The sequence below is a fragment of the Alligator mississippiensis genome, chromosome 2 (assembly GCF_030867095.1).
Source record: "Alligator mississippiensis isolate rAllMis1 chromosome 2, rAllMis1, whole genome shotgun sequence".
In the NCBI taxonomy this organism is placed as follows: domain Eukaryota; kingdom Metazoa; phylum Chordata; order Crocodylia; family Alligatoridae; genus Alligator; species Alligator mississippiensis.
The window spans coordinates 34,664,488-34,690,250 of NC_081825.1; the positions used below are offsets into that span (position 1 = coordinate 34,664,488).

At 46.9% G+C, this 25,763-nt stretch overlaps 1 protein-coding gene across 10 annotated transcripts in view; it reads right to left on the reverse strand.

Annotated features, from left to right (window-relative positions):
• LCORL (ligand dependent nuclear receptor corepressor like) overlaps nt 1-25,763 on the reverse strand; it is a 194,292-nt gene that overhangs the window by 133,986 nt on the left and 34,543 nt on the right. Inside the window, exon 1 of one of the 10 annotated variants that reach the window (XM_059721602.1) lies at nt 1,607-2,524. The exons of the other annotated variants lie outside the window; for them this stretch is intronic. Coding sequence (XP_059577585.1) covers nt 1,607-1,613 — 7 coding nt within the window. The 5' untranslated portion in view covers nt 1,614-2,524. Of the gene's footprint in view, nt 1-1,606; nt 2,525-25,763 lie in introns of those variants that run through there. 10 annotated transcript variants of the gene reach the window in all.

Sequence of the window (25,763 nt, forward strand, 5' to 3'; positions counted from 1 at the left end):
CAAATACATCAGTCCCATATCAGATAAGCACTGATACAAAGAAAAATGATGGTATTGGCACAAGGCTTTTTTTTTTGCTGATGCAGCTGATAACTTTGCCAATAAATGCTCCATGCATGCATGCAGCCACATTGCAGCACACAGGCAGCCAGGAGCACAGCCTGGCAGGGTGAAAAGCAGCTGGGTCTGGATGGTTAGTCTGTTGTGAGGGAAGGGGCATGGGGAGGCATATCAAGGTCCCAGTGGTGAGGGAGGGAGTAGGGCTGGGGCTGCACAGATAGGGCAGAGCATAGGATGGAGCTGCGGCTCGTCCATGGGGCACAAGGAGGGGGTGGTGGCTTCTGCTGTTGCGCGTACCCCAAGAGGTCATTGGGGGTGGGGGGTGCGCTTCCAGATCTGTGCACAGGGTGATGGTGGGCTGGGACCAGGAGTGGTGCCAGGCTCTTCCTAGCAGGTAGGCTGGGCTGCACTCAGGGCAGGTGGCAGTGCCCCCCCCCCCCGTATTTTGGGATGGCTGCAGCTCCCCCCTATAATCTCCCTCTCAGAGCTGCCCACCCTGTGCGCAGCCCAACTCAGCCCCCTGCCAGGAAAAGCCTGGGATTGCTCCTAGCCCCAGCCCACAGCGGCAGCCCACCCTCGTCCTGCACACATGCCCCCCACGCATGCCCTACCAGGGTGCAAGTAGCAGCAGGAGCCCCCACTTCCTCTAGACAAACTGCTTGCAGCTCTGTCCCATGCTCCACCCCAGTTGTGGATCGCCTGCCCCTGCCCCAGACCCATTCCTTCCCTCACCGCAAGGGCCTCAATCCATCTGTCTGCCCCCCCGGTGCTCCTTCATTCCCCCAACAGAATTACCAGCTGGACGCTGCTCTTCAAGCTGCCCGGCTGCATATCAGCAACTGGATCAGTATCAGCCACTATGGCCCGTTAAAAATCGGCCATCAGTATCGGCCCAAAAAATTTCTATTGATGCACCCCTAATAAGATGTTAATTGGCATGTATTAAAATCCTAATATATAGAAAGCACTCTGAATTAGACACAGTTCTGGCAGCAAAAACCACTTCTTGTCAGCAAACCTATGTCCATACTGGGAGTTCTGTCAGGACAGCAGTATCAGCTTGTGGGAGTGGGAATGATCCTTTCACCTCCCTAGGTGAGACAGTTTTGCTATCATAACTTTGTGAAATAGACAAGTGCCCAGTATAGGCACAGTCTTAAAACACTAATATAAAAGTTAAAAGTCTCCTTTTCACAGATATTTTAGCTTGTCAATAAAAATTCACATTACAAATACTTAGTAATATTAACTGCCTCTCAGACTCAATGTAGCATTAATAAAAAATCTTCATGAGAATTCCCAAACTATCTGACTTCAAAGGTTAATTCCATAAACCCGCCCAAAAAAAGGCAACTAGGAAATCTGAAGGCAAGATAGCAACTTGTCCATGAATTCTAACGTGAGGAACTACAGTGTGTTTAATGTACAGTACAGTTACCTCTTTTTACCTGAACATTTATCCACTATTTAAAATTCTGCCAATTGTCTCCATTAGAAGAAACTGATGTTAGAAACAGGGTATTTTGATACAATCCTGTTAACTTACTGTGCATGTAAAGAGTCCCATTTCCCTGAACACCGCAGGAGTCAAACAAACAACAGAAGGTTGTTTCTTTTGTCAACGATTCCAATTTTTTTCCACTCAAAACTTCGCACGTTCTCTTCTGACTTTCTTTCAGAGACGTGCTAAGAGTACTCTTCTTGCTTTTTCCTTAATTTCTCTCTGTATCTGTTTGTGTTCTTATTGCCTGCTTCTACCCAGAGAGACAGAAAACCAAACAAAATTGAGCTTCCCACATTCAGCCCCTAACAATCTCCATTCACACAACTCTATTGTTACCAGGCCTTATGTGTGACCCGTTTTTGGTGGTCATTCACATTTTTTTTTTTAAGCTATTTTTCCTTCAAGAAAGAGCTTTGCAATTTCTTAACCTGAATTAAAGGTGATCAGACCCACTGCTTTCTCTGGCACAACAGTTGGGGGCATTAGTTTAAGACAAACCTCCAAAATAACAACAGATGTATAATTTTCCATGTCTAGAAACTAATAATTGGGGGGTTGTCTTATTTTCAAAGTTTTCTTGGATTCAGGTAAATATGGTAGTTCACTCATCATTTTGGCTAGCCAGACTTCACACTGGATATCAAACCCAATATCTGCATTAGTGTATATTCCTCAGTAACTATTCACATTTAAAACCAACTACTCTCTTCACCCAAATCCAAGATGACCTTGAATTGAAGATGAACTGCCCAACTATTACATTCTATACATGAAAAAATGTGTAAGTTTGTTATAATTTTCCAAGTTTAGAATGTTGGAATAATTGGAGGGTTAACTTTGCCCCCCCACTGCTGCTACAGGGAAAGCAGTGGCAGGGGGGCAGTAAGCAGGGGAAGAAGCAGTGGACAGGGGAAATGGTCTGGGAAGGGTCAAGTAGCTTCCACTTGCAGCCCCACATCTTGACCCCTGCTCTCCCATCCCTCCCCCTGCTGACTTGGCCTCCCCTTCCCAACCTTGAGCCTCTGTCCCCGCACCTACCACTCGGCTCCCACTCTGGCTCCACTCTTGACAGGCTCTGGCCCTGGCTCCAGCCTGGGGTATAGAGCACAGCCTGTCTGGTGGCACTGGCAACCTAGCGCTATGGCTGACAGCAGCTGTCTGATGCCTACCACCTTGTACTCAAATCCAAGATGAGGTGTTCCCCCCCCCCCCCCATGTTAAATGTGGAGCTATAGCTCATCTTGAATTCTAGTAAATAGATGGGTAGTTCAGTTTTGGACCACTTATTGCCTTGCATTTTTAGCATGTCTGGTCTTTAAATCTATGTTTGAAGCCCAAATCTATTATTCCAGACCCTGGTGCAGTGTGACTTGAGGCAAGAGACAACCTTTGCCAAGTGACCCCTGGCTGGACTTCATGGGAGCAAAATGTGGGTGGATGCAGTATCTTCCCAGCACCGTTGGCGACTGCTCCGAGCCCAGCCCCCACCAAGAGGAGCTGCATGCAGCCCCAGCTGCAGCCTGGCCCAGCTGCTGCCTGCCCAACCCTGCCCTGTGCAGATCCAGGGGGCACATGTACCCCAGGCGGGGTGGGGGGGCAAGCAGCAGCGGGAACTGCCTCTTCCACATGCCCACCCTGCCCGGCAGTGCCTGCCCCTGCCCCTCCCTCACTGCAGGGGGGCGTTGCTCTAATCTCCCCCATGTCCCTTCCCTCCCCCATCTCCTTCCACCAAACTGACCAGCAGGAGGCAGCTACCCACACTGCCAGCTCTGCTCCTGGATGCCCAAGTGCTGCACGCCGCAGAAGCATTTACTGGCCAAATTATCAGCCTCATCAGGCCAATACCCGATACAGCCAATTTTCTTTATAAATCGGTACCAATCCGATAATCAGACTGATGTTTTGGTGCACCTCTAACATTACTTCAACATTTTAATTGACTTTATCAAAGAACTGCTTCTTTACACACAGTCTGAAATAAACTGGTCAGATTGTCATCTGCAGATTACTAAAGATCCCTGCTATTTCATTGGTGCAGTAGTGCCATGACAGTTAAAATACAAATTCATGTCAATCTAACTGAATACAGATTTAGAAAAAGCAACTATTAGAAAATATATTTCCAATGTTTACTGAACTACTTAAAGTTACATGAACTGTTTGAAGTTCACAATGATTAAGAAAAGGCAAATTGTGATTTTTTTTCTTAATTTTTTTTTTTTTTTAAACAATCACATTTTTATAACATGAAATATTCTTTGGATCACTGATCTAAAATATCCTGTAAACATCTGAGGTCTGAAATTTAACAAAATATAATTCTTTGTTTTGCATGAAATGGAATAATCTAATATTATAAAAGCCTAAATCTGTCCATCTGTCCGTAATGCTTTATTCGTGCTCTGACTGGCTGACAAACAACCAATCAGAGCGCAAAGAAGTATTGTGACAGAAGTCAGCCTGCTGCCATGATGCTGGGGACACAGAGGACGGAGCAGACGGAGACCTGCTCCCTGGAGGCAGCAGCAATAGAGCGGAGGGAAGTGGGGGGATGAAGCCAGAAAAGCCAGACTTGGCCTCCCCTGCCCTGCTCCCTGTAGGTAACGTGGGGGGAGGGGGGGGGGGGGGAAGAGGAAACCTAAGCCAGGGGAAAGAAGTCAGCCTGCTGCAGCAGTGGGGGTGGGGACAGCCTGCCCAGCCCAACACAGATGCTGCAGGGGGGTGGGGGGAAGGAATGACTCTCTTTCCCCCCAGTGGGGCCTGGGCCCACTGTTCCCCCACCCCTGCATCTGCTCCAAGCCTGCTCCTCCCATCCCTCCACCGCTGCCAGGTTGACCTGGGTCTGCAGCTCCCCCCTACCCCCGCCACAGCCAGGCTTTGCCCCAGCCTTGGGCCTGTTCCTCCCCCGCATCAGGCTCAGACCCGCTCCTCCCTTCCCCACAACCCTGTGGCCGGGGGGGGGGGGGGGGGGGGGGGGAAGGGGGCGGGGAGTGGGCCCAGACCCCAAGCAGCAGGAGGGAAGGGGAAGCAGGCCCTGAGGAGGGGGGCAGGGCTCCGTTCCAACCTGTTTCCCCTCCCCCCGTCATTCTTGATGGGGAATTGGCTAGTATTCTATAAAAGTTTAAATTTGTTTAATAGAATAAAGGCTTTAAAACATTACTGTTTTTAAATTAGAGTAATCATGCCCACCTTCAACAGCATAACAGTCACAAGAAATGAATGAAAAAAGTGTAATTGTGGCACAGAATTTATTTTACAACAAGACCTCAAACAAGGTTCAATCCTGCTCAAAGAACCAGACTGTTACCTATGGATCTCCTGAAGTCTTTTAACATGGTAATAAGCAGTATTTCTAAAATAATGCATTACCCTCAATCCTCTCAGCTTAAATAAACCAATACCATAATAATGATAAAATGTGTGCTTTCATAAAGTAGCCAACAGAATATTGGAAACTGTAGTTTTACCTTAAAGAAATTTACTAATGTGATCTTGAGGGTGGAATTTGTATGTCCCAGATTCACTCAGATAAAACTGCAACCTGTCCTCACTACACTACAATTTTACCTGCTGCCAGTTCAGTATAAAAGCACACTTTCTGGGCTTGAGGCCAATGTTAGTAAAGTACATAAGCTAAAATGAAACCCACTGGAGTATCTCAAACCAATCATAGATGTTTTAGGATGAGTAATGTCATATCACACACATACTTATTCCAAAACATATACAACTCAAAAAATACAACTACCTCTACCTTTCAGATTGTGGGCTACCGACAGTGGTTTAGAAGCCTTTCCTGGCTCTGACCTGGTGCTTTTATATCCATAAAATCTGAGGTTCAATCCCTCATAACATGTACAATAATTTGTTTTTTAGAATCTCTGCAGATTATGCACTTGCCTGCTACAGAGAAACATCCTAATCTATGCAAAGAATGTGGCTCCTTCTTCCAATGGCTAAACAACCTGTAAAGACCCATTGTTACACAAGTGATCCCTGGCCCTCCAGCATTAGAAGCAGAAACCACAATCTACAGGACTAGAGGCCAGATTCTTAAAACTATTTAGATGTCCAAAATCAATTTAGGAGGCAATAAATAGCTCAAAACAAACCAACAAACAGTTCATCAGCTCATCGTATGGTACAGCCATTACCAGGAAAATAGTCATATTAAGCCAACTGTATAAATACAGTGTGCTCAGTAGACAGGGTGGTTCAGGTTCATTTTGAAATAACTATCACCACTCACAATAGTGAAAACCAAGATGTGGTCCAGTAGACATGTTGCTGGGAGAGAATACTTATAATATTTCCATTCTTTACTGACGGTCTCAGCAACTTCTTCTGAAACCGCACCTCACATACATGTGGCCCAGCTGGCCAAAGCCCCTTCAGGTTCAGATTCTGGCTCAGCCTCTCAGTTCCCCAATTCTTCCACCAACAGGTCGTCTCCTTAAAACTGCATTTCCTGCCCAAAGAAAGGAGCAGTGGTAGAATCTCCACTGTTGGAGTTCTTTAAGGCCTCGCTTGACAAAGCTTTGGCTAGAATGATCTAGTTGGGGATGGTCCTGTATTGAGCAGGGGGTTGGATTAGATGACCCTCCCGAGGTTCCTTCCAGCCCTAATTTTCTATGATTCTATCAGAAGGGTTCCATTTGTGTTTAGTGTTAAAGAATTCATATTTTCACAGCAATCCAGGTAATTTTATTAATACAAACTGTGGAAATTGATGAAAATTCTAATACATATGAATCATTTGACATACTTTAAAGTGTTACTACATGTGTTAACTGAAGGTAGATTATGCTTCACACAGAAGACACACATAGTGGAGGGAGCACACCAAACCTATTCCCCAGCGATACAGTAACAAAGCAGTACTACCTGGTTTTCTCTAGCGAGAGGTTATGTTGTCACAGTTAAAACACAGTGGTTGTTCATTGTATATGTAGTTTCACTTAACTTTCAAATAAACTATGCAAACAAATGAATTGTGCAAGTCAGATATACCAGTTTACAAAGAAGAGAGTGTCACTGTGATGTAATATTTCTGTTAACTCTGTTCATGTGTTATAGCAGGAGTTTCCAACCTTTTTTTTTTTTTAAGCAAGGTACCCCTTTCTGGTGGGTACCCCTTCCAGAAAAAGAACGGGTGGGGGGGCCAGTGCTGACAGACAGCCAGACACAGAACGGGGAGCTTGCATATGGCCGCCACTGTCATCTATAGAATTCACGTCACCACTGGGTGCTGCTTTCCCGTGCCCAAGTATCCCTGCTTCCATCGGCACCCCATCCCCAGCGCAGAGTAGTGGCGCAGAGAGTTCACAAGCAGCAGTCACCCCTGCCACCATTTATACACTCTGAGTCATGCACTGCGGGGTGGGGGCGGGTGCCAACAGCCGGCTGCACATGAAGCCAGCGGCGCAGGGAAGTGTGGATACTTGGGCATAGGAAAGTAGAGCCCAGCGGTGGTACGGAGTGATGGATGGCTGCAGCAGCCCCGCCCTGTGCCACCACATGGTGCTGAGTGTATAGATGGTGGCAGGGACGGCTGCCGTGTGCAAGTTCCTGGCACCATTGCCATGCGCAGTGTGTGCGTGGACCGGCCATACTTGAGCGCAGGAAAGCGGTGTGTGGTCCCTGGTGGCAGTGGCATGGAGTGATGGATGGCGGCACCCCTGCCCCCTTGCTTCCCAAGTACCCCCACTTCTCTGCACCACCAGCTTCATGTCCAGGTGTCATGTGAAGCCAGCAGCATGGAGAAGTGGGGTTACTTGGGCACAAGGAAATGGCAACGCAGAGTGATGGATGGCAGTGGTGGCCCCACCCCCTGCCATTTCCCAAGTATCCCCACTTCTCCATGCCATGTACCCCCAGGGTACCCCTATTTGACAACCCCCGTGTTTTAGTGTTTGTGACAATTTACCTATAAAGCTAGCACTCCACCACTTCCCGTGCCAAATTACCTTGGAACATGCAGCACAATATCTAAAGAAGGGGTTGGCAATGTTTTTTTGGCCAAATACCACGAAACCCTGCAACCTAGACTTAAGAAATGTTGGCATGCCAAGGGTGGATGTCAGGGAAGCCATGACAGGCCCTATTTTTGTCATGGCAGGGTAGCCCCAGCCCCTTCCTCACTATGCTCCCCAAGGTGCACATGCAATGACACACTACAGGCAATGAGCCAGGGCTCCAGACCTTGGTCTGACTGCCTGCTTCAAGCAGCCTGGGTTCTGGGCACTTGCCTGTTCCTGGCACAGAGCCTAGGATGATTGTAGTAGGCAACCTGCAAACAGCTGCACCAGGGTCTGGAGTCCAAGCCTGGCTCTGTGCCTCTGGGTGCATAGCAAAGAAGAGTAGGAGGTTGCACTGCCTTATCCCACCTTCTTGCCATGCACCCTGACGTACACATACAGCCACTGCCAGCCAGAGCCCAGCTGGGGCTCCAGATCCCAGTGGACCCGTTATAGCCTCCTAGCTGTCTACAGCTGGCCTGGGCTCTAGGCAGCTACTGCCAGCCATGGAACCTGGGCTGCCTGCAGCTTCCCCAGTGCCTGCTGTAAGCAGCCCAAGCAATGAAGCTAGCAACAGCTGTTCACAGTCTGGGCCACCCACGGTGTGCCGAGCAAAACGGCCTCATGTGCCATGCTCTGACATGTGTGATAGGGGTTGCTGATCATTGATCTATAGCATGGAAATGAAATTGACAAAGCGCTTTCCAGTATAAAATCTTTCAAAAACAAGAAGTTTTTGGGAAGCCCCCAGCCACAAGGAGATGGCAATACAGCCCCCCAGCACCTGGCAGCCCTTCCACGTGCCACCATACTCCCACTCGAAATGAGCCTGTCAATGCACAAAGTGGGGTCCATTCCCTGTGATAGGGTCCAGACTGTTCTTTCCACAAACACACATCTGTGCAGCCAGTTTGGTAAAGTGTAACAGTTCTTTAGAAAACTCAGGTCTTGTTTAATTTTTGAAAAGAGGGAGGAGAAAACTGCAATTGTGGATGGTGGCAGATGACAGAACAAGGAGCAGCAAGGGAAGTTTAGATTAGATATTAAGAAGAATTCTCACTAGGAGGGTAGTAAAACACTGGAACAGGTTACCCAGAGAGGTGGTGGAAGCTCCATTCTAGGTTTTCAAAATCCAACTAGACAGCGCTTTGGCTGGGATGATCCCACTTTGAACAGGGGGTTGGACTAAATGACCTCCTAGATGACCCAAACTTTCTTTGATTCTATCATACATTCCTCGTTCTTGGCACGCAGACAAATCTGAGTCTACCTCCTTCTGTACAAGAATCCTTGGGAAAATACAATCATTAACTCCTAGAAAGCATGGTGGTCTGGATACTTTACCACCCCATGACAACACTTCAGCAACAGTGCAATCCCTAAAATGTTCTACTTAGAATCCTTTAGCAATGTATATACAAACACCTCTCTCTAGGGACAACTGTGAATCTACTCATAATCAGTGGCATCCTGGGAATGACTGTATTGTTACAGCTGTCCACACCCTGGTTGAAGGAGTGTTAAGGTTCAAGCTGGTTTGCTACATTTGAATCTTTCTCAGCTGAGTAACAATAAAAACATACCAATTATTGTCCCACTGAAATTTCCCTTTTTGCAAGGGAACACTAAGTGTTCTAGTGTTCAAACCTTTGGGGAGCTGGAGAGACTAGAAAGGGAAGAGCCAAATGAGTAGTTCTGGCAGGTGCTTAGGGCTATAAGGACTATCTTGGGGGGGGGGGAGGATTACTTACCTATTTTGGAGGGGGGTAGAGAACCTTTGAGTGGGTGGTCTTTGCCCCAATAAACACCTTTACTAAAGAAACCATTTGCTGCACTGTTTGGAATTCTGGGCTGCACTGAATCCTCATTCCACAGGGGGTGAAATCCCTCAAGAGAAATTGGATATTACCGCCTTGCATCAGGACCACACAGAAACAGTGAGAGTGAAGACTAAAATGAGAATCCTTGGAAGTTGGAAAGAGCCTGGGCTTCCTTCTCTTCCCCCCTCCGCCCCCCCCTCCCCCATGCTAGAAGCTATGCTTATGGGCTGGCCTCAGGACATACTGAGAAATCAGACAAAGATGTGATGGCCCTGAGCAAGCACTTCATGATAGTCATGGTCACAGTTTTGCATAAAGGAAGTAGTTGAAGGTGAGATAATGATCCATTTTATTTCCATTGTATGCCAAGATGTGTTTGAAGTATGTTATCAATGCTGAAAGCATTTTAAAAAGTAGTAAGGAATAAGACTTTCTTCCCTTTACACGCATTCAAATTCAGGTGATGTTGTAAGTATGGAACAAACAAAAGCCTATTATGTTAAGCAAAGCTGACAAGAAATCAGAGTGTTTGTCTCCAGAAGTTATTTTTGTAGTGATACGAAGATTGTAACACTATAAATAAAATAAAATAAAAGTCGCTATAGGTAGCCACATGTTCAAAGTTGGCCAGCTAAGGTACCACCCTGCTCGTGCTTGTAGGGAGGCAGTTAGGCGGGCCAAAGCTACCATGGAGCTGAGGATGGCAACCCAAGTAAAGGACAACAAGAAATTGTTTTTTAGATATATTGGGAGTAAAAGGAAGGCCCAGGGAGGAATAGGACCGCTGCTAAATGGGCAGAAACAATTGGTGACAGATAGGGGGGACAAGGCTGAACTCCTCAACGAGTTCTTTGCCTCAGTGTTCCTAAGTGAGGGGCACGACAAGTCTCTCACTGGGGTTGTAGAGAGGCAGCAGCAAGGCGCCAGACTTCCATACGTAGATCCTGAGGTGGTGCAGAGTCATTTGGAAGAACTGGATGCCTTTAAGCCGGCAGGCCCGGATGGGCTCCATCCGAGGGTGCTGAAGGCACTGGCCGACATCACTGCAGAGCCACTGGAGGGAATATTCGAACGCTCGTGGCGCACGGGCCAAGTCCCGGAGGACTGGAAAAGGGCTAACGTGGTCCCCATTTTCAAAAAGGGGAGGAAGGAGGACCCGGGCAACTATAGGCCGGTCAGTCTCACCTCCATCCTTGGTAAAGTCTTTGAAAAAATTATCAAGGCTCACATTTGAGAGAGCCCGGCAGGGCAAATTATGCTGAGGGGAAACCAGCATGGGTTTGTGGCGGGCAGATCGTGCCTGACCAACCTAGTCTCTTTCTAGGACCAGGTTACGAAACGCCTGGACACAGGAGGAGGGGTGGATGTCGTATACTTAGACTTCAGGAAGATCTTTGATACGGTATCCCACCCCATACTGGTGAACAAGTTAAGAGGCTGTGATGTGGATGACTACACAGTCCAGTGGGTGGCGAATTGGCTAGAGGGTCGCACCCAAAGAGTCGTGGTAGATGGGTCGGTCTCGACCTGGAAGGGTGTGGGCAGTGGGGTCCCGCAGGGTTCGGTCCTTGGACTGATACTCTTTAATGTCTTCATCAGCGACTTGGACGTGGGAGTGAAATGTACTCTGTCCAAGTTTGCAGATGACACAAAGCTATGGGGAGAAGTGGACACGCCGGAGGGCAGGGAACAGCTGCAGGCAGACCTGGATAGGTTGCACAAGTGGGCAGAAAACAACAGGATGCAGTTCAACAAGGAGAAATGCAAAGTGCTGCACCTAGGGAGGAAAAATGTCCAGCACACCTACAGCCTAGGGAATGACCTGCTGGGTGGCACAGAGGTGGAAAGGGATCGTGGAGTCCTAGTGGACTCCAAGATGAACATGAGCCGGCAGTGTGACGAAGCCATCAGAAAAGCCAATGGCACTTTATCATGCATCAGCAGATACATGACGAATAGGTCCAGGGAGGTGATACTTCCCCTCTATCGGGCCCTGGTCAGACCGCAGTTGGAGTACTGCGTGCAATTCTGGGCGCCACACTTCAAGAAGGATGCGGATAACCTGGAGAGGGTCCAGAGAAGGGCAACTTGTATGGTCAAGGGCCTGCAGACCAAGCCCTACGAGGAGAGACTAGAGAAACTGGACCTTCTCAGCCTCCGCAAGAGAAGGTTGAGAGGCGACCTTGTGGCTGCCTATAAGTTCATCACGGGGGCACAGAAGGGAATTGGCGAGGATTTATTCACCAAGGCGCCCCCGGGGGTTACAAGAAACAATGGCCACAAGCTAGCAGAGAGCAGATTTAGACTGGACATTAGGAAGAACTTCTTCACAGTTCGAGTGGCCAAGGTCTGGAACGGGCTCCCAAGGGAGGTGGTGCTCTCCCCTACCCTGGGGGTCTTCAAGAGGAGGTTAGATGAGCATCTAGCTGGGGTCATCTAGACCCAGCACTCTTTCCTGCTTATGCAGGGGGTCGGACTTGATGAGCTATTGAGGTCCCTTCCGACCCTAACATCTATGAATCTATGAAAAAGGTAAGCTCTCTAGCCAGGGGGCACCAGGCTGGACAGGCTTACTGATAGGCAGGGATACTGTTTTTCTGATAAAAAATTGCAAATTCTGATTAAAAATGCCAAATCCATTATAAAAGTTAAAGGCCCCCCCACCCCCACAGTCCCTCCCCAGCACTGCTGGTGCCCTGCACTCCCCCCCCCCCCATCTCAACAGCCTTCCTGATGCCCTTTGCAACAGCCCCTCAGACATGCAGACACTGACACCCACCCCAGCAGCTAAGGGGATGGGGGGGGAAGGGGAAGTGTGCCCCTGTGCCCACTCCCAGGAGCAGGGCCAGGGGGTGAGGGCAGGGGTGCCACTGTGTGGGCCACACACATGCCGGCCGGCCGGCCTGACAGGAGGTTTGCACATGGAGGCCGCCACCGCAACTCTGCCACTGCACCCTGTGCTACCATCCCACGGCCACCTGCACGGCTTTGTAGGCAAGTGGCACAGGGCATGGCAAAAGCAATGCAGTGGCAGCCACCCTGGGTGGGACACATGTGCTGCCCAGCCTCCAGGTAAGTGGCAGCAGCCACCACATGCAAGCCCAAGCCCCGCCTCCATCCCTCGCCATGGTTGCAGAGCTGTGCTCTGGCTGCATGGCAGCCTCCCTCTCTCCCTGCTCTGAACAGCCAGACAGGTGGCATGTGCGCAGCCCGCACATGGCAGGTTCCACCACACTGTGCCCCGTTATTACTTGCCTACAAAGTCCCCCCGCAGAGGGGCACTCCTGCCCTCACCCCGGGGCCCTGCTCCCAGCTGCAATGTGCCTCCTGGGGCCAGCAGCACCTCACACTCCCTCAGCCCCCAACCATGTTCCCCAGCCCTGCCCCACAGCCCCTCTTTGCCCCAGGGGCATGGAGATAAGGGTGAATCTGAGCCTGAGCCCAGGCTTGGCTTCCTCAGAGGCTCAGGCCCCACCCTCCTCCCCCTCCAGCCAGGGCTGGGGGTGTCCCACCATTTTTGCAATTGGTTCTTGCAGGCTGGAGCTGTGCCAACCTGTAAGAGCTCTTTGCAAAAGTGGGGAATCCACAGATCTCTACTAAAGAGAGATATCTGCGTTTTCTCCGATAAAAAACAGGGACTCCGTGGTTTTATTCGTTTTTCCATGGGAAATGGAAAACCCGGATCCCTGCTGATAGGCCTGCAAGCCTGTCTCCTGCTCACAGCAAACTGCAGCCCCCGTTTGCTGCCCATTCACTTGCTTATTATTTGTCCCATCACAACAAAGAAGTTGCTCTTTACGCAATAACTTGCGTCGCCAATCGATCATTTTGTGCTAAAAATTGGCCAGTTTTTATCCTGGAACAATCACTTGTCACATGAAACTTGCATATATCTGGTCACAAATGTAACATTGGAATGGGGCCAGTTAAACACTTCGTTCCATGTTACTACTAAGTATGCATCTGCAAGATGACAACATGCAAAATTGTTCCAATTGTGTATTCTGTACTGGATGTCAGCAAAATATACTTACTTGCACTCCAACTACTGTATTGTGTATAGATAAACTGGGGGGGGGGGGGGAGGAAGAGAAGGAAGGAAGCTGGACCATAACTAAAACTTGGAGGAGCTAGAATTTACACTTTATTCCATTTGGGTATGGAATAAAGTAATGCCCAACTGTAACACTGATTTGATATCCAACATAAAAAAAAGTGAAAACCATAAAAAGACACTATGTTAGTACATGCTAATTAATTAACAGGGACCCAATTAATGTTAATTAATTAGGATAAAAACCTGCATGATTGTGCATGCACACACAGCACCGCCCCCACACCAGGAGGGTGTTTCAGCTATTCTCCATGCTATTGGTTTTCTTCCCCCCCCCAGAATTTCACGAGCACATCCTAAAAGTTCCACTATGCACTAGGTATCTGTGGTCCCTGTACAAGTCAACTATAAGGGAAATCATGCTCATGGAACTAAAACCAGAGGCAAAACATACTTAAGCTCTAGTATAACCTTAGACTTGATAACATTTATTCAGCACCTGAAAAATATATTAAAAATTATGAAAAACACTAACAACATTTTGCTGTTGTATGTCATTACATATAATTTTTTCAATAAGGAAAATGACTTTGCCAGCAATTGTCTGGTCATGGATTCAATCTTGGAACATCATTTGATGATTGCAATATTAAGCAATACATTTACTCAATGCTGCTTAAGTTTTTGTTTTTTTTTTGTTTTTTTTACTTTAAACAGTTTATGATAATGTCTAGAGTAACAAAAAATGACAGTGTCTGCATTGGTATGGATGTTGGTTGGTAATGATGAGATGTGTCATAACAAGCAAAACACAATTTAAGCAGGAGTCTTATTCTCGGTGTTTGACTATTTTTAATATAATGATCCACTTGGATGAAGCAAATAGTGATTATAGAGTGTAAACAAAAAGATGTTACTGAACTTTGCATCTCAATGATATTTTTTTTTTCTTCTCCCCCCCCCTTTTTTTTTTTTTGAGAAGGCCAGTAATACAAGCCTATACATAGAAGTCTTACCATTTGCAAGTTGCTTTCCCATGGATATAAATATGTGCTTAATCTCCCTTGGAATCTCTCTTTCTTCATTAGATTCTATAGAAGTGTCAGATACTCCAATAAGTCTCCTACTCCCTTTGGCTTAATCTGTCCTCACTCGATACTCTGAAGTAAGCATTTAAATCTCTCTCTCTTTTTTTTTTTTTTTCTTTTTTTTAATTCTGCCATGCTTCACCAATACCTATTATATCAAGGCCCTCTTTCACTATCAGGCATTTCAGTCCAACTAGTTTTTGCTTTTAAACATTTGTGCAAACAAGCAGCTCAGCTTCATTCGTATTCTCATTTTTTTTTTAATTAATATTTTAAAGTCCTTATTCTGACAACTTGATAATGATCAGAACTGAACTGCTGTATGCAGACTGTAATATCTTCAAGAGGCTTGCAGTACAGAAGCAATACTTAATTAGTTATAGGTACTTACTTCTTTACCATGAACAATTCTTTAACTGCCTCACTTTGCAAAGCTCTGGAATTTAGTCCCATGAATGTCCTACCATACCAAAAGGTTCCTGCTGCCTCACCCAGCCTAGCCTATATGCTGTGATATCACACTTCATGGAAACTGAGTGCCGGTAGATGAGCTGGGAGACTACTCCGATGTGCTGCAATTACAGTGCATTGGAGCAGACTCAATTAAATTGAGTTTTCTGAAGCACAGCGATTACCACACTTCAGTCAGCTTCTGCGTCTCATATATCAGCACCCCTGTCCTTCAAAATGGTGGTGGGGGCACTTTATTTCAAGCTTGAACAAGTTTTAGTTAAAGCTCCCCTGCTGCCATTTTGAAGCATAGGGACTCTGATGCACAAGATGTTCCAGGCACTTTAGAGTGGCTCCAACAGCCACTTTACTTAATTCACCCCCCTCCCAATACATGTAAAAACGCTTTCCGTTTCCAGGACTTACCTTATGTCAGAGAGTCAAACATGACTCTGGAAAAGTGTTTTTTCTATACTTTGCCTTCCAAAAACAGTGTGCATGAAATGCAGTAATTTATGTTGTTTTCTGTTTAGGTACCCTTTTTGTATTTGAAAGTTTACCCATAGCCCCTTTTAGTCTTTCTAAAAGAAATTCATATTCCTACCTTTCCTCTTATATTTATGTTTTCTATACCTCTAATCATATCCTGGCTCTTCTCTAGACTCTCCCCAATTTACATCAGCAATTCTTAATTAGGATACTGTAGCAGCCCTGTGGGACAGAGCTGTACTGCTACCCAGTGTGTCCACAGGTGGCAGATAATGGAATGACCTTCAGGGAAGGTTAGCTGTGAAATAAGCAGAGAATTCTCATGAATAAGCAATAGCAAACCAAGCAGCGGCAGCACCACTAGGATGTGGTCAGGACAGCATATGGTAATACATTCCCTCCTGAAAAGCCACATATATATCCTTTGACGGTGCTGTGATATGGCGAGTACAAGTTGCCACTATAAGCTTGCCCAGCCCCCAGCCATGGGTCCACAAGTCCTCAACAGCAGGCAGGCAGGCAGCAGATGTTAGAATCTCAATAGATGCAAAGGCAGATGAAGTCTACAGTGAAACAGATCCCCAGTTGTCTTGGTCTCCTTGCCACTGGATCAAGTCCTGTTCTGTCAAGAGCCATGTGGAAGCTGATGTGCAACAGCTTCTCTATGATAAAAGAAGTCATACAAAGGCATCTTCCATGAAAATAGTTCACGGATGACCATTTTCCTTGACTGTGAGGGATTGCAGAAGATTGCAACAGCCTGGGGTGCCATGAGATCTCTTTTAAAGGGTGCAGCAGAGTTCCGTGAAACATTACAATGGATTACACACACCTCCACATGATTCACAAGATAAACCCGGAGATTTCCAATAGGAATTCATATAGTCAAAAACATTCTGACATGTTGTGGTCTTTGAGCTCTTTCCAAAGAATTGTTCTACCATTTATTCGTAGTCAAAACAAACCATCCTCCCTCTTTCCTCCTCCCAAACCCACTGCTCCACCCCATCAAAATACCCAAAACCAAATGAAAGCTAAGAGCTGGCAGTTTCCAAATGATGCCCGGCCCCTAAAGAAGTGTCTTGAGCATAAAAAGTTTGAGAACTACTGATCCAAAAGCTGTTATACCCAAAACCAGATACAGTGCTCCAACTGAGGCCTCACCAGTGCTGAACAGAACGAAAGATTAAAATGTTATGATACCTGAATGCAACACTGTAGGTGATACATCTGAATTTCATTTAAATTAATTTTGGACAACGTTTCCAGTTGGTCAAGGTCATACCAAATTTTAATACTGTCCTTTAAATATCTGTTACCCTACATAGCTTGGTGTCTGCTGCAAATTTAATTATGTAGTCCAGGGATCAACAATTTACAGCATTCATGCCAAAGCTAGTGTATATCCAGCCTGGGGAAAACAGGGAGGCTTCACTGATATTGCTGTGGAGTGTGGCTTTGCCTGGGTGCATGAACTGGTATCTCCTGTGACGGGGGGGGGGGGGGGAAAATGACGACACCGTAATGGCAGACAGTGGAGGAGTAGGGGGATGGTAGTCACTGGCTTCTGTGGGTGGTCAGTCTCAGGCGGGGGGGGGCGCGGCAGACGCCCCCCCCTCCCCTCCCCCGAGGGGGGGAAAAAAAAATCACCTATGCCTGAGTGGCAGGGAGAAGCAACAGTAGTGGCACGGCAGAAAGAATGGTGACTGAAGCTCTGCTCTGGAAGCAGCAATGGATCAGGCTGGATTGAAAGCAACCCACCTTCAGAGCTAAGCCCTGTTAAAAAGTGGCCTCCCACTGCAAGACGCTGTCAACCTCTGGTGTATTCATTTCCATTTTCCTGGCCCAATAATGAAGACGCTGATGAGTACAAAAGGGTAAAAGAACCAAAACGTACAGGTACCAAGAGAAATCCATTTCTCTTCTTTCAGTTTGACCTTTGGTTTTTAATAACTACACTCTGAACACAATTACACGTACTTGTTCAATTTGCTTTCACCAGCACTCTTCCTTATTTCTCAATTTAAATCTTCTCATTTCTCCAAAACCTTTAGAACGCTATATGCTAGCAGCCCAACTCCACTTTTGCTTTAGGTGGAAGTCTTTTAAGATTTCCAGGGCAAAAAAGCCTCATAACCCAACACCTTTAAAATGTATTCCATTCAGTACAAGATTCTGAGCACATTTCTTTCTGATCTCAAGTGAGCTCTTGCTCACAAAAAGTTTATACATCTCCAGTTCAGCTGGTCCATAAGGTGCATCCCTATTCTGCCTTCTGCCAGACTTCAGACTAACATAGCTAACTACCATTTCCTATTATCACATTGTAATAGCATGCATGACTATAGGAAAACAAAGGAGAAACAAACAAAGCTATATTAAACATAGAGATTACACCAAAATACTGTTCCACAGTCAGATTCAACAGATGTGGGAGAAAGTCTCCCACCCTGACACCTTCTCAAATGCCTTTTCCACAAACTGAGGATAGCTATTTCCTTCAACCTCTTCTTGTCTGATTTGCCTTCCAAGCCCTTTATTATTTTTGCTGCCTGACTTTGGACCCTAGCTTCTCCACATCTTTGTTAAAATGTGGACTCCAAAACTGCACACAATGCTCTAGATGCCAAGTAGAGAGGAACGATCACCTTTCTTGCACCTAATGCTTCTAGTAATGCACCCTTTCCTTGGTCTCCCATGACTTCAACTCCCAATGATTTGGTTTTCCATGATGTCCTCACGGACAAAGTTGAGGAACTATAGCCTTGACAACTTTATGGTCCAATAGCTGGGGAACTGGCTGTGGTCAGACAGAGTGCTAGTTGAAGGAACCGAGTCAACATGGCACATGGTGACCAGTGGCATCCCCCAGGGTTCAGTACTCGGACCATTACTCTTTAATACATTCATAAACGATCTGGATTTAGGTGTCAGCAGCAGACTAAATTCACAGATAACACCAAATTATGGGGAAGTTTAGTAATGTTAAAGGATAGGCTGGGGATTCAGGGTGGCCTGGACAGGCTTGCAAGGTGAGCATATCAAAACCTGAGGACATTCACCACAGAGGAATGCAAGGTGCTCCACCACAGGAGCAAGAACCCACATCATACTTATAGGCTCAGTAGTGCTATACTCACTAGCACCATGACCAAAAGAGACTTAGGGGTCATGACTGACCACAAGATGAACATAAGCCACCAATGCAATGCCGCAGCCAGCAAAGCAATTAAAACTCTGGCTTGCATCTACTGATGCATCTCAAGCAAGACCCAAGAAGGCTGAGTAAAGTGGGAGGATGACTTGGTGAGGCTGCAGCTGGAGTACTGCATCCAATTCTGGGCTTCACACTTTAGAAAGGATGTGGAGAAGCTTGCAAGAGTCCAGAGGAGCGCCACGCACATGATTAGAGGTCAAGAGAACAGGCCTTATGAAGAGAGGCATGGGACTCTTCAGACTAAACGGAAGGCTCAGGGGGTACCTGGCAGCAGCCTTAAGTATATAGAAGGTATGCATCAGGTACTGGGAGAATATCTGTTCACCATGGCAGCCCAAGGGAAGACAAGATCTAACAGTCACAAACTGCTGGAAAATCATTTTAGACTAGACGTAAGGAAAAAAAAAACAAAAAAAAACAACACTTTACTGTCCAAGTATCTAGAATCTGGAACAGACCCCCCCGCCACAAGTGGTGCAAGTACCTACTCTGGATAGGTTCAAGAAATGCCTGGATGCTCACCTTGACTTCATGCCCTTTGAACAGGGAGCAAGACCCAATGATCTTGCAAGGTCTGTTCCAGCCCCAATGTCTATGAAATCCTAGAAAAAAATAAGTAATCAAAAAAAAAAAAATCACATTTGCCTTTTGTGCAGCTGCACCACACTGCAGGCTCATACTGAGTCTATAATCTACCAAGACTCCAGGGTCCTTCTTTGTAGTCCTGCCATCCAGCCTGGTGCCACCCATTTTTTATTTATTTGTGATTAATCTTCTCAAAGTACAGAATCTTGCATTTATCAGCATTGAACTTCATCCTGTTAGCTTTAGCCTAGCTTTCCAATCTGTCACAACCCTCTGCTAACAAGTTTGAGGACAGGAATACAACTCAATCTTTCCCAATTTTGTGTCATATACAAACTTGCTCAAGGAGCTCTCAATTGCAGCATCCGAATCATTAGTAAACACAATTAACAGCACTGGCCCCAGGACAGACCCCTGTGGGAATCCACTTGAAACCTTCTGATGTGGATCTACTTATTATATTTGCTCATGGCTATTGGAGCTCACCTTATAGTAGTTTTGTCTAGCTCTCATTTCTCCAGCTTGGGACATCAAAAGCCTTGCTTAAGTCCAGATACCACATTCCCTTCATCCACCCAAGAAGGTAGTTACTTTTTTAACAAAGGAAATAAGGTTTTCTTGACATTTGTTCTTAGTAAATCCATGCTGGCTGCTTTCAAATCAGCCTTTCCTCCTCCAGCTGCCTGCAAATGGACTTCTTTAGGATATGGTGCAGTAACTTCCTGAATATGGAGGTGAGACTAACTGGTCCACAGTTCCCTTGGTACCTCACCTGTCTCCCACTTCATGAATATTATTGGCACAGGCTCCAAGATCACCTCTACCTGCTCTTTCGTTACTCCGAGATAAAGTTAACTAGGCCCTATTGACCTGAATTCAGACTCAAAGAAGCTCTGTTATTTTTCTCTCATCTTGTCCCCTTTCCTATCCAAATAATCCTTGTGAGCTGATAGCAGCCAAAGTAACTCCACCTTCTTTGCATCTTCTATTAAGAGCTCCCTGTGGCTAGTTAAGAGAGACCAAGGAAGCTGTGGGTCCACTGTTTTCTAGCCAATACCAAGAAGAACACCTCTTTTTGTTGTCTTTAACTGTCCCTCACCAGGTACAGCTTATTTATTACTTCTCCCTTCCTGATTTTGTCCCTGAAAAGTTCTTGCTCTTTCCCGGTATGCTTCCTTAGTTATCTGGCTCATCTTTCCATTGCCTCTAGGTTTTCCTTTTGCATTCAATGCATCCTTGTGCAGCCACACTAGTCTCTTACTATTCTTCTTGTGCTTCTGCCAGGTTGGAATTTTTTTGTTGGGCTTCCAATACTGTGCCCTTTAGAAATCCCCAGCCATCCTTGACACCTTTATCCTTCAGTCTGTCTTCCACGTCTATTAACTCCTTGTATTGGACAAAAATCCATCTTTTTAAAAATCTAGCATCTGCCAACCTCATATTTTCTCCAGCTCAAGATCTAGAATTCTATATTATGGTCACTTCTTTCCAAGTTGCCCATCACCTTAACAACCTCCACCAGTTCTTCCCTATTGATCAGGACAAAATCCAAGACAGATGATGCCCCAAGTTGTATTCTCCACCTTCTGGAGCAGACAGTTGTCCTCCACACAAGTTAAAAGGGCGAGCCAGTTCCTATTTGGCTGTATTGTTTTTCCAGCAGATGTCCAGAAAACTTAAGTCCTCCATCAGTAGTCACATAACTTTTGGGTCCTTTTTTCACCTATTTGAAGAGCACCTCATCCACTTCTTCTTGACCTGGTGTCCCATAAGTCCCTACCATTATACTGATGCTATATCTTTCACCCTTCATCTTGACCCAAATGCATTCTTATCTCCTTTCTTCCTCCTCCTGAACCAGGAAACGTGCGTTTTTGACATAGAAGGCAACATCAGTATCATTTCTCCCTATCGTGTCCTCCGAAACAAAGCGTAAATGATCAATGTTGATGTCCCAGTCAACCTACTTCCCCTTTGCATTACTTGTTACTGTCCTGTGGCTCTCTAGCCTTTTCCCCCAGACTTGAGTTGCTTCTTCTGGTCCTTTCCCCTCTGGATTGTTTGCTCAGTTGCTGGAGGGTTTTTGTTCACCATCCCCTGCAGAGCCTAATTTCATAGATTTCATAGACATTAGGGCTGGAAGGGACCTCAGAAGATCGAGTCCAGCCCCCCGCCCAAAGGGCAGGACGTCAGCTGGGGTCATAGGATCCCAGCAAGATAAGCATCCAGTTTCATCTTGAAGGTGTTCAATGAAGGCGCTTGAACAACCTCCGGCGGCAGGCTGTTCCAGACCTTGGGGGCTCGGACAGTAAAGAAATTCTTCCTTATGTCCAGCCTGAAACGATCTTGTAGTAGTTTGTGACCATTCGTCCTCGTCATCCCTTGGGGCGCTCTGGTGAACAAACGTTCGCCTAGATACTGGTGATCACCCCTGATAAACTTGTAGGTGGCCATCAGATCACCCCTGAGCCTGCGCTTTTCCAGGCTAAAGAGCCCCAGGGCTCTCAGCCTGTCATCGTAGGGTTTGCTTCCCTGACCCCTGATCATGCGCGTGGCTCTTCTCTGGACTCTCTCAAGCTTCTCCACATCCTTTTTGAATTGTGGAGCCCAAAACTGGACGCAGTACTCCAGCTGCGGCCTCACTAAGGCCGAGTACAGGGGGAGAATGATGTCCTGGGATTTGCTTGAGAAGCATCTATGGATGCAAGCCAGCGTTTTGGTCGCTTTACTAGCCGCAGCATCGCATTGCAGGCTCATGTTCATCTTGTGGTCAATGATGACCCCCTAATTTATAGCCCTCCTTACTAGATTAGCCAGAAAAACACCCCAAGATGCTCCTTCCAGTTTTCATCAGATCGATTCCATTTCTTGATAGAAGTCCTCCTTCCCAGAGCATCCAGCCATTGAAGAATCTACAGCCTTCACTTCAAACACCACACCCTCTCAGCCATGCATTTACTTCCATGATATGATGATTCTTCTGCGGGCCCTTGTCTTCTACCGGGAAGATTAATGGCAACTCCATTTGTGCTCCAAACTCCTTAACCTTTCTGCCAAGAGTCTTGTAGTCACCTTTGATCTGCTCAGGTGTCATTCCCAACTATTATGGCCAAGCAGGAAAGGGTAGTGCGTCTGAGGGATGAATGAGCTTTGGCAGTCTCCATGACAACCTGAATTTGGGCTCCAGGAAGACAACATGCCTCCCAGGACCTCTATCTAGACCAACTGGTGCCTCTGGCTCCTGCACATCCACTCTTCTCTTCCTTCTTGGAGCAGTGGTCCTAGAATGGGGCTCTGTACTTGTTTCTCCCTAGACTGCAGAGGTCCTTTCCTTTGCCATTTCCTCACCTGTTCTACTGCAGAGTGCTTGAAAGCAGTTACTGTCCTCAATTTGCTTCTTTGGAACTTTTCAAGCAGTCACATGATACCACTTCTCTTTTCCCTTTGGCCTCCCCAGCACCAGCCTCTCATAAATCCTTTTCAAGTAATTTTCCTCTTGCATGATAAAATGCAGTGTGGATGCTTCCAACCTTTGAATCTTCCTGCATAGCAGACACCAACTTGCACGACAAATGAAGTGGCCTTGACCCTCTGGGAAGAACACGAAGATGGCATACCATGCAGATCAACGGTCAACCCAGGCTTCATTTGTTCCTCCTTTGCTCCTTGGAGAACAAAAAAAGAAGAGGAGCAGGAAGCCACCGCTGCCTAGGGAGAGTGTTTGTGAGTAGGAAGGCCTGCCTGGCTCAGGCTTAATTGTATAGCTTTAGTTTGGGAGCTTATTCTTCCAAACAACCCTGCAAAACGGCTGACTGTGGCTAATTATAACATGAACAAGGAGGTGGGGCTTGCCTAGGCAGATACGCTAGACCACGGTGACACAGAAGCAACAAACAGGGGATTCCGAGGAGGAGTTTTTCCTAGATGCTCTCACCCTTTCTTCCACTCACCAAGGTTACAGAAAACAAGAAAGAGGATTTTTTTATTTTTTAAACAGGATGTAGCAGCAGAAAAGAAAGAAGGAGCGGGCAGGACCATCAGCACGATGGCTGGAAAAATGTTGCAATGCCAAAAGCTGCCACTGCCAGCTCTTCCTCTACCAGTCCATGTGTGCATTATGTCCAGGCTTGGCCACGGGCCTTTGAGGCTTCCATCAAGGTTCTGGTCTGGCTATGCAGTTACTGTAGCCTGTATATTCCTGCCACTGATAGCCAGGTAGGGAAGTGTTTGCAATGAAAGATTCTTCCTGATGGATTCTCTTCAGGACTGAGGTCAGGGAGCTAACTGCAGGAGGTGATAGGCACAGAAGCTTGAGACCTTCAACTGTCTCAAAGCACAAAGAGATCTACAGCATCACAGAAGAGAGAAAGCCAGAGAGGGCACTGGAAGGGACAGAAGACAGGTTCTCTAAAAAGGGAGGAAGGTGGCAACTTGTCACCTCTGGCAACAGACAGCATTCCTCTTCCGAACATGAGGCTGTCCAGCTGGAGACCTGGTATAAAGCCCTGGCACTGAATGAAAAAAGGGCCCACACCATTGGTAGAAGAGGCCAAGCTCTGGTCTCCTAGCAGGGTTATGGTTGAGACTACTGATGCCAAGAGGAAGTGACAGGTGGTAGTGGTTGGCGACTCCCTCCTGCAGAGACATCCATCTGCTATTGTGAACTATTGGCTTAGGAGATCTGCTGCCTGCCAGAAGTCAAAATCTGCAACATCATGAAAAGGTTGCCAAAACTCATCCAGCCCTCAGACTACTATGCCATGCTACACCTCCATGTGGACACAAAAGAATACTACCAGGGGCGACCCTGAGCAGATCAAAAGTGACTACATGGCTCTGGACACAAGGGTGAGGGGGATGGGGGCCCAGACACTGGTGCTCACTGATCCTTCCAGTCAAGGATAAATAATCTGGTTGAGAGCAGACATCCTGGAGATCAACACGTGGTTACATAAATGGTGTCATCAGCAGGGTTTTGGCTTCTTCGACAATGGGGTGATGCTCCAAAAGGACTGACTGCTAGAAAGAGATAAGGTCCACCTGACAAAGAGTGGGAAGAATGTCTTCACATGCAGGCTCACAGAACTAGGTTCACTGGCAGGAGGGCAACAGAAGCCCAGAGGCAAGTAAAGACTAGAGGAATAGAATAAAAACTTATTAAGGGCAAGGAATACTGGAAGTCTTAGCAATGTTCTTGGAAAGGAAGGCCTTGGCCTCCAAACACTAGGCTGCTGACATCTAAGAGAGAACTTCTTAGTGAAGCTCACGTCCTGGCCAGAAGTACATCGACTCTGATGGAAGCCCTAGGATCGGTAGCTACAGAATTGTTTGTATTATTCTTTCCTATTAATCACTGTGTATCAATACATTTTCTTATTATTGAATGGAAAGGTCGTGGTCAGTCTGAGGGTTTAAATCTACCCGGAGCAAGGTATTGGGGTCATAAATTTAGTGCCAACAAGGTGAGGTCCAAGATGATTAGAAAGAGGAAAAATATAGCGCCCATCACAGAAGTTTAGGGTTGGAAGGGACCTTGTGAGATCATTGGGTCCAGCCGCCCTGCTCTGGGCAGGAAAGGCTGCTGGGGTCAAATAAGATTCGGGACGTGACAGGCATGATCCAGCCCACCGATTACTACCCCTTGGTCCTAATCCATGTGGGTACTAATGATGCGGCCAGGAGAAGCCCTGATCACTTGATGATGGACTACCACGCTCTGGGGTGCATGCCGAGGGAGGCAGGAGCACAGGTGGTATTCTCCTCTGTCCTACCAGAGAGTGGACATGAAAGACTACACGATACCTGCATCAGAGAGACCAACTGGCAGCTTTGGGAATGCTGTCTCGAGGCACGCTTCAGCTTCTTAGACAACAATTAACGCATCACGACGAGAGACATGCTCAGGTGGGATGGGCTTCACCTTTCCCCCCCCAAAAGTAAGCGTGCGTTCTCTTCTAGGTTGGTGGATCTCCTCCGGCGGGCTTTAAAACTAGGCTCGTCGGGGGACGAGGAAGATGAGGGCGGAGGAAGCCCTGAACCAAAAAACCAAGACACAGCCACAGGGACAGCCCAGCCTAGACCAACAACGAGCAGAACAAATACCCAGGTAAGCAACAGGGGCCCAGGTAGTACTGAGATTAGGGGGCCAGTGCACACATCTTCAGGAGGCCTCACATGCCTCTACACAAACGCTCGTAGTATGGGGAACAAGCAGGAGGAACTTACCCTCCTGCTAGCCAACACCAAGCCAGACACAGTGGGGCTCACAGAAACATGGTGAGACCCAACGCACAACTGGGCAGTGAATATCAAGGGCTATAGGCTGTATAGGAGAAACAGGACAGGGAGGAAAGGTGGAAGAGTGGCGCTCTACATCAAGGAGAAATACACATCCTCAACAAGTAGCACAAGGTCAGATGAGGGGCACAGTGAAGTGCTCTGGGTTAGAATACAAGGGAGTTGAGGGGGAAAGGGACTTA